The following is a 9,485-nucleotide window of genomic DNA, read 5'->3' as shown; positions in this document are numbered from 1 at the left end:
TATTGGCTTAAACACCAATTTTATTCCGTTAGAATTGTAAAGTTTTATGGCGCTTTGTATTGTTTGGTTAACATTCATCTTGTCAGTATATGTTAAAAAACTTGCAGATCCAAGACTTGGAGATCGATGACGAAATGTGATAATCTTTGTCATGTGTGTAAGCAGTCACGTGACTGAATTTAGTGGGTTAAAATAGGCAAAAGGCGCCGTTGCTAATCGCAGGAGAGTTTACGCGTCACTCAGGCAGCCAGGATTGGCTTCGTAGGGGTCCCTTCCACAGCTAAGGAGAGTCTGGTGTTGGCGTGTTGTTTAGGGAGAGTTAGTTGACTAAGGCGCGTCTGGGATCGTAGGTTCGAACCCTCATCACGGCCCTTGTGGATTTGTTCATCTGATATAGCACGCTATTGGGATTTCTGTGTGTATTAGGGAGAGTGTTTCAGGGGTTTGAAGGAGTGTGAATCAGCTCGACCAACATCGTTATGTCCACAGTCTTGGAAAGGACTTCTTCGGTGATACAATCTACTGTGACGCTGCATTTTGGGATAAGGAAGAATCATGAAGAGTAATGGTGCCACTCAGGTACGCTACACACACACACACACACACACACACACACACACACACACTGGAATATCCAGCACCAGCCTGGAGTCCATACCTAGTTAAACACAAGACAAAGTTATAGAGAAGATTCAGCGGCATGCCACCAGGCTCGTCCCGGAACTGAGATGAATGAGCTACGAGGAAAGGCTAAAGGAGTTGAACCTCACGTCCCTGGAAAACAGAAGAGTAACGGGAGACATGATAACTACCTACAAAATTCTCAGTGGAATTGACAGGGAATTTCAATAGAATTGAAATAGGAATTTCCTTAACTACTTAAGCATATTAATACATCTTCGGCAGGACAAAGACAAACTCTTCAGCACGGTAGAACACGAACAAGGGGACACAGATGGAAACTTAGTACCCAGATGAGCCACAGAGACATTAGGAATTTTTTTCAATATCAGAGTAGTTATTAAATGGAATGCACTAGGATGTGATGTGGTGGAGGCTGACTCCATACACAGTTTCAAATATAGGTATGATAGAGCCCAGTAGGGTCAGGAATCTGTACACCAGTTGATTGACGGTTGAGAGGCGGAACCAAAGAGACAAAGTTCAACCCCGCAAGGACAACTAGGTGAGTACACACACACACACACACATATTCCCAGATTGTAGGATCCTCCAAGAGGACTTGAAAAGGTTGCAGAGATGGTCAGAGAAATGGCTACTGGAATTCAACACGAGCAAATGTCAAGTTATGGAAATGGGACTAGGTGATTAGAGACCAAACGGACAGTACACAATGAAGTGGGACTGCCTACCTGTGACGACGCGAGAAAGAGACCTGGGCGTGGACGTAACACCTAATCTATCTCCTGAAGACCATATAAATAGGATAACGACAGCAGCGTACTCTACACTGGCAAAAGTTAGAACATCATTCAGAAACCTAAGTAAAGAGGCATTTAGGGCGCTTTACACTGCCTACGTGAGGCCAGTCTTAGAGTATGCCGCCTCATCATGGAGTCCACATCTCAAGAAACATATAAGTAAACTGGAAAAGGTTCAGAAGTTTGCAACGAGACTCGTCCCAGCGTTACAAGGGATGGGGTATGAAGAGCGCCTGAAGGAACTGAGCCTTACGACACTAGAAAAAAAGAAGGAAGGAGGTGGATATGGTAGGACCGTATAACATACTCTGGGGGATTGACAGAGTGGACATAGACGAAATGTTCACACGGAATAGAAACAGAACGAGGGGACATGGGTGGAAGCTGGAAACTTAGATGAGTCACATAGATGTTAGGAAGTTTTCTTTTAGCGTGAGAGTAGTGGAAAAATGGAACGCACTTAAGGAGCAGGTTGTGGAAGCAAATTTTATTCGTAATTTTAAAACTTGGTATGATAGGGATAGAACCGGAGTCATTGCTGTAAACAACCGATGCTCGAAAGGCGGGATCCAAGAGTCAATGCTCGATCCTGCAGACACAAATAGGTGAGTTCACAAACACGCACACACACATGCACATAATAGGGGGCCTAATAACCGAGTGGACAGCGCTCTGGACTCGTAATCCTAGGGTCCGGGTTCGATCCCCGGTGATGGCAAAAACAAAATAGGCAGAGTTTCTTTCACCGTGATGCCCGTGTTACCTAGCAGTAAATAGGTACCTGGGAGTTAGACAGCTATTGCGGGCTGCTTCCTGGATGTGTTTGGGGAAAAAATAAATAAATTAGTTAGTAGTTAGTAACAGTTGATTGATTGACAGTTGAGAGTCGGACCGAAAGAGCAGAGCTCAAGCCCCGTAATCACAACTAGGTAAATACACACACACACACATTGCCAGCAGTCTCACTCCCAGGTACCTATTTACTGCTAGGGGGACCCGAGGAAACAGGCGAACCAAACTGCCCATTTCTTTCTGCCTCGACCGGAAGTCGAACCCGGGCTCGTTAACTGCGATTCCCGAGCGCGCTCTAGATGGGGTACCCAGCTGCTCCCGGGTCTCTCCTACCCTCCTCTATCCCCTATTATCTATCCTCCCATATTCACCACCTTTTTTTTTTTTTTACTTTCTCCGCATTTCCTCCCCTCTCCACCTTTTCTCCGCTCTCCTTCCCTATCCCCTTCTCTCACCTTTCCTCGCGCCTCTCTCACCTCTCCTCCTCTCTCCTCACTCCTTCCCCTCTCTCCCCACTCCTCCCCCTCTCTCCCCTGGCTCCTTAATCCCTCTTGTCAGTTCTACAATGAACTCACTTCATCGTTTTCGAGAAAACTATGAAAGTACGGCCGGATTAAGCAGCAAAATTTCATAAACAAAAACATGCTTGATTTTAGTTCAGACTTCTAAAAATTCGCTTGGAAGGGGAATGCTTAAGATGCAAATAAATCTTAACGCATGGCACTTGGGCAGACCCGACTGGTCTCTGAGACTCGTATACCATCGCCTCTTGTTTCATGGTTGAAAGTTGGGTGAGGCTAGCCCCTAGCGTCGGTCCTCCGACATTGTGCAGACACGCAGAAACTCCCTGACAGATATAGATAGATATATGTTGGTTGCTAGCTAAGAGAATAACACGTACATCAAGTCAGTGGCGATGCACAATAAATTTTCCTTGTTCAACAAATTTAAATTTAGCATGAAGTTCCTGGTATATAAATCTGTCAGAGTAGTGGTGTAACTGGGGTTTGCATCGCCCCCTGCCAGGAGGGGTGTGTAGGGTAGCTAGGGTGTGCTTCCCTCACCCCAGCTGCACCCTGGTTGACGGGAATCTGCAACCCCCTGCAACCCCTCACCTCTATGAGGTGAGGGGCTGGTTGCAGGGGAGCGTTCTTCGCGCTGTATGAGCCTCCAGGGTTCAGTGGGACGAGCTTCGTATAGTGTTGTTCACTCCCTGGTAGATCTGGGAGAGCAGGTTGAGTCTGGTGGATGCTGTCCTGCCAGGCTGGTCTTGCCAGGCTGATCCTGCCAGGCTGGTCCTGCCAGGCTGATCTTGCCAAGCTGATCCTGCCAGGCTGATCCTGCCAGGCTGGTCCTGCCCGGCTGGTCCTGCCCGGCTGGTCCTGCCAGGCTGGTCCTGCCAGGCTGGTCGTGCCAGGCTGGTCGTGCCAGGCTGGTCGGGCCAGGCTGGTCGTGCCCGACTGGTCCTGCCAGGCTGGTCCTGCTAGGCTGATCCTGCCAGGCTGATCCTGCCCGGCTGGTCCTGCCAGGCTGGTCCTGCCAGGCTTGTCCTGCCAGGCTGATGCTGCCAGGCTGATCCTGCCAGGCTGATCCTGCCAGGCTGGTCGTGCCAGGCTGGTCGGGCCAGGCTGGTCGTGCCAGACTGGTCCTGACAGGCTGGTCCTGCTAGGCTGATCCTGCCAGGCTGATCCTGCCAGGCTGGTCCTGCCAGGCTGGTCCTGCTAGGCTGGTCCTGCCAGGCTGGTCCTGCCAGGCTGATCCTGCCAGGCTGATCCTGCCAGGCTGGTCCTGCCAGGCTGGTCCTGCTAGGCTGATCCTGCCAGGCTGATCCTGCCAGGCTGATCTTGCCAGACTGGTCGTGCCAGGCTGTTCGTGCCAGACTGGTCCTACCAGACTGGTCGTGCCAGACTGGTCGTGCCAGGCTGGTCGTGCCCGTCACACTTGCAGTCTGGGGCCTCTGACAGGATGTAATCCATTAGTTAGACTCTCGATGAAAATATATTGCACTGCTGGCATGGATAATCCCGTGTACTCACCTAGTTGTACTCACCTAGTTGTGGTTACCAGGGTTGAGCTTTGGCTCTTTGGTCCCGCCTCTCAACCGTCAATCAACTGATGTACAGATTCCTGAGCCTACTGGGCTCTGTCATATCTACATTTGAAACTGTGTATGGAGTCAGCCTCCACCACATCACTTCCTAGTGTATTCTATTTACTAACTACTCTGACACTGAAAAAGTTCTTTCTAATGTCTCTGTGGCTTATTTGGGTACTCAGCTTCTACCTGTGCCCCCTTGTTCTTGTGCCACCCGTGTTAAATAATCCATTCTTGTACACCCTGTCAATTCCCCTGAGAATTTTGTATGTGGTGATCATGTTTCCTCTAGCTCTTCTATCTTCCAGCGACGTGAGGTGCAGTTCGCGTAGTCTGTCCTCATAGTTCATGCCTCTTAATTTTGGGACTAGGCTAGTGGCATACCTCTGAACTTTTTGCAGCTTCGTCTTGTGCTTGACTAGATACGGGCTCCATGCTGGGGCTGCATACTCCAGGACTGGTCTTACATTTGTGGTATTCAAGGATCTGAATGATTCCTTACACAGGTTTCTGAAAGCAGTTCTGATGTTGGCCAGCCTTACATAGGCCGCTCATGTTATTCTTTTGATGTGGGCTTTGGGAGACAGGGTTGGTGTGATATCAACTCCTAGATCTTTCTCTCTGTCCGTTTCGTGAAGGACTTCATCTTCCATTCGGTATCCAGTAACTTGCCTCCTAGTTTTATTACCTTACATTTACTAAGGTTGAACCTTAGTAGCCATTTGTCGGACCATTCCTTCAGTTTCTCATCTTGTAGCCTCATACTATCCTCCTCTGTCTTGGTTCTCCACATATTTTTTGCATCATCAGCAAACATCGAGAGGAACGAGTCAATTCCTTCTGGGAGATCATTTACGTATATCAGAAACAGTATAGGTCCAAGGACTGATCCCTGTGGGACTCCACTGGTGACTCAGCTCCACCTTGAGACCTCACCTCTCATGGTGACTCACTGTGTCCTGTTGCTTAGTTACTCTCTTATCCAGTGGAGTACCATCCCTTTCACTCCTGCCTGCATCTCCAGTTTATGCACTAGTCTCTTATGTGGTACTGTGTCAAAAGCTTTCTGGCAGTCCATGACTATGCAGTCTGCCCAGCCCTCTCTCTCTTGCCTGATTTTTGTTGCCTGGTCATAGAACTCAATTAATCCTGTTAGGCATGATTTGCCATCTCTGAACCCATGCTGATGTTGTGTTACAAGGTTCTTTTGCTCCAGATGTTCCACTAGCTTTTTTCGCACAATCTTTTCCATCATCTTGCATGGAATGCAAGTTCGGGACACTGGCCTGAAGTTCAGTGCCTCCTGTCTATCACCCATCTTGTATATTGGGACTATATTGGCCGTCTTCCAAATTTTTGGCAGTTCACCTGTTACCAGTGATTTGTTGTACACCATGGAGAGTGGTAGGCACAGAGCTTCTGCTCCTTCTGCTCCGTGTGTACTCACCTAATTGTACTCACCTAATTGTGCTTGCGGGGGTTGAGCTTTGGCTCTTTGGTCCCGCCTCTCAACTGTCAATCAACTGGTGTACAGATTCCTGAGCCTACTGGGCTCTATCATATCTACATTTGAAACTGTGTATGGAGTCAGCCTCCACCACATCACTTCCTAGTGCATTCCATTTATTAACTACTCTGACACTGAAAAAATTCTTTCTAACGTCTCTGTGGCTCATCTGGGTACTAAGTTTCCACCTGTGTCCCCTTGTTCGTGTCCCACCCGTGCTGAAGAGTTTGTCTTTGTCCACCCTGTCAATTCCCCTGAGAATTTTGTAGGTGGTTATCATATTTCCCCTTACTCTTCTGTTTTCCAGGGATGTGAGGTTCAGCTCCTTTAGCCTTTCCTCGTAGCTCAATCCTCTCAGTTCCGGGACGAGCCTGGTGGCATATCGCTGAATCTTCTTTAACTTTGTCTTGTGTTTAACTAGGTATGGACTCCAGGCTGGAGCTGCATACTCCAGGATTGGTCTTACATAAGTGGTATACAGGGTTCTGAAAGATTCCTTACACAAGTTTCTGAAGGCAGTTCTTATGTTGGCCAGTCTAGCATATGCCGCTGATGATATTCTTTTGATGTGGGCCTCTGGGGACAGGTTCGGTGTGATATCAACCCCCAGATCCTTCTCTCTATTTGATTCTTGCAGGATTTCCCCTCCCAGATGATACCTTGTGTTCAGCCTCCTGCTCCCTTCGCCTAATTTCATCACCTTACACTTTCCAGAGTTGAACTTCAGCAGCCATTTTCTAGACCATTCCTCCAGTTTATCCAGGTCATCCTGTAGTCTCTGTCTATCTTCATCCGTCTTGATTCTTCTCATAATTTTTGCATCATCAGCAAACATCGAGAGGAATGAGTCTATACCCTCTGGAAGATCGTTCACATATATTAGAAACAAGATGGGTCCAAGTACTGAGCCCTGTGGGACTCCGCTGGTGACATCTCGCCACTCTGATGTCTTCCCCTTCACCGTTACTCGCTGTTTCCTGTTGCTTAAGTACTCCCTTATCCACTGGAGCACCTTCCCTTTTACTCCTGCCTGTTGCTCCAACTTTTTTAACAGCCTTTTATGGGGTACTGTGTCAAAGGCTTTTTGGCAATCCAGGAAAATGCAGTCGGCCCACCCTTCTCTTTCCTGCCTAATTTTCGTTGCCTGGTCATAAAATTCTATTAAACCTGTGAGGCACGATTTACCATCTCTGAACCCATGTTGGTGGTGCGTTACAAAGTTATTTCCCTCCAGATGCTCTACGAGCCTTTTCCTCACGATCTTCTCCAGCACCTTGCATGGTATACAAGTTAAGGAAACTGGCCTGTAATTCAGTGCCTCTTGCCTGTCACCCTTTTTGTATATTGGGACCACGTTAGCTGTCTTCCAACTTTCTGGTAAGGCTCCTGTTTCCAGTGACCTGTTATACACCATAGAGAGTGGCACACTTAGTGCTTCTGCACCTTCCTTTAGTATCCATGGTGAGATTCTATCAGGCCCAACAGCCTTTGTCACATCTAGCTCCAGCAGACACCTTTTGACCTCATCACTGGTGAGGTCAAATTCCTCCAAGGTTTCCAAGGTTCCCGCCTCCTCATTTAGTGCAGGGGCTTCTCCTTGTTCTATTGTGAAGACCTCTTGGAATCTCTTGTTGAGTTCTTCACACACCTTCTTGTCATTCTCTGTGTATCTGTTCTCCCCTTTCCGCAGCTTCATCACTTGTTCCTTCACTGCTGTTTTCCTCCTGATATGGCTGTGGAGCAGCTTTGGTTGGGTCTTGGCTTTACTCGCGATGTCATTTTCAAACTGTCTCTCTGCTTCCCTCCTCACTCTGATGTACTCATTTCTGGCCCTCTGGTACCTCTCCCTGCTCTCTGGTGTTCTGTTATTTCTGTAGTTTCTCCATGTTCTTTTACTCAGTTGTTTCGCTACCTTACATTCCTGGTTGAACTATGGGTTTTTCTGTTGTTTTTCGTTTTTCTCCTTTTGGACGGGGATAAACCTGTCTGCAGCTTCCTGGCACTTTTGGGTGACAATATCCATCATGACCTGCACATTCTTGTCTCTAAGTTCTGTTTCCCATGGTATTCCCCTGAGGAAGTTCCTCATCTCGTCATATTTTCCTCTTCGGTAATTCAGTCTTTTCCCCTCCACTCCCATCCTTGGATAGGTTATCCCTACCTCCACCAAGTACTCAAAGGTCAGTACACTGTGGTCACTCATTCCTATGGGGGCTTCAACTTTGACTTCCCTTATTTCTGACTCATTCAGGGTGAATATTAAGTCGAGTCTAGCTGGTTCATCATTGCCTCTCATTCTTGTGGGTTCCTTGACATGCTGGCTCAGAAAATTCCTTGTTGCCACTTCCAAGAGTTTAGCTCGCCACGTATCTGCACCACCATGTGGGTCCCCATTCTCCCAGTCTATCTTTCCATGGTTGAATTCACCCATGACGTGTGTGTGTGTGTGTGTGTGTGTGTGTGTGTGTGTGTGTGTGTGTGTACTCACCTAGTTGTGTTTGCGGGGGTTGAGCTCTGGCTCTTTGGTCCCGCCTCTCAACCGTCAATCAACTGATGTACAGATTCCTGAGCCTACTGGGCTCTGTCATATCTACATTTGAAACTGTGTATGGAGTCAGCCTCCACCACACCACTTCCTAGTGCATTCCATTTACTAACTACTCTGACACTGAAAAAGTTCTTTCTAATGTCTCTGTGGCTCATGTGGATACTCAGCTTCCACATGTATCCCCTTGTTCGCGTCCCAAGGGTGTGTGTGTGTGTATATATATGTGTGTGTGTGTGTGTGTGTGTGTGTGTGTGTGTGTGTGTGTGTGTGTGTGTGTGTGTGTGTGTGTGTGTGTGTGTGTGTGTGTGTGTGTGTGTGTGTGTGTGTGTGTGTGTGTGTGTGTGTGTGTTTGTGTGTGTGTGTGTGTGTGTGTGTGTTTGTGTGTGTGTATGTGTGTGTGTGTGTGTGTGTGTGTGTGTATGTGTGTGTGTGTGTGTGTGTGTGTGTACTCACCTATATGTGCTTGCAGGATCGAGCATTGACTCTTGGATCCCGCCTGTGTGTGTGTGTGTGTGTGTGTGTGTGTGTGTGTGTGTGTGTGTGTGTGTTTGTGTGTGTGTGTGTGTGTGTGTTTGTGTGTGTGTGTGTGTGTGTGTGTATGTATTCTCCTAGTTGTGCTTGCGGGTGTTGAGCTTTGCTCTTTTGGCCCGCCTCTCAACTGTCAATCAATCAACTGTTATTAACAATTTTTTTTCCACACACACACACACAGCCAGGAAGCAGTCCGTAACAGCTGTCTAACTCCTAAGTACCTGTTTTCTGCTAGGTAACAGGGGCATCAGGGTGAATGAAACTCTGCCCATTTGCTTTTCCGGCGGTCCCAGGGAATCGAACCCAAGTCCCTAGGTCCACGAGTCTAGAGCTTTAGCCAACACCCCTAAAGTGTGTGTGTGTGTGTGTGTGTGTGTGTGTGTGTGTGTGTGTACGCACCTAGATGTCCTTGCAGGGTCGAGCAAGGCTCCTAGCCCCACCTTCTGAACGTTCTTAGATAACTGCCATGACTCATTTCTCACACTTTTATCCTATTTACATTAACAACTTTGAATCGAATTAGCTTCAACGACTTCTAAAGGCTAACCTGTTCCATTTATTAACAGATCT

The 9,485-nt window shown here is 47.8% G+C and overlaps 1 protein-coding gene across 1 annotated transcript in view; it reads left to right on the top strand.

Annotated features, from left to right (window-relative positions):
* The window catches only part of LOC138370878 (germ cell nuclear acidic protein-like), a 54,361-nt gene extending 54,221 nt beyond the window's left edge, over positions 1-140 (top strand). The window contains exon 6 of the mRNA XM_069335507.1: positions 108-140. Coding sequence (XP_069191608.1) covers positions 108-140 — 33 coding nt within the window. The remainder of the gene's footprint in view (positions 1-107) is intronic.
* Positions 141-9,485: the final 9,345 nt, after the last annotated feature.

The sequence above is a fragment of the Procambarus clarkii genome, chromosome 4, assembly GCF_040958095.1.
Source record: "Procambarus clarkii isolate CNS0578487 chromosome 4, FALCON_Pclarkii_2.0, whole genome shotgun sequence".
Lineage (NCBI taxonomy): Eukaryota > Metazoa > Arthropoda > Malacostraca > Decapoda > Cambaridae > Procambarus > Procambarus clarkii.
This window is presented reverse-complemented; position numbering and strand designations above follow the sequence as displayed.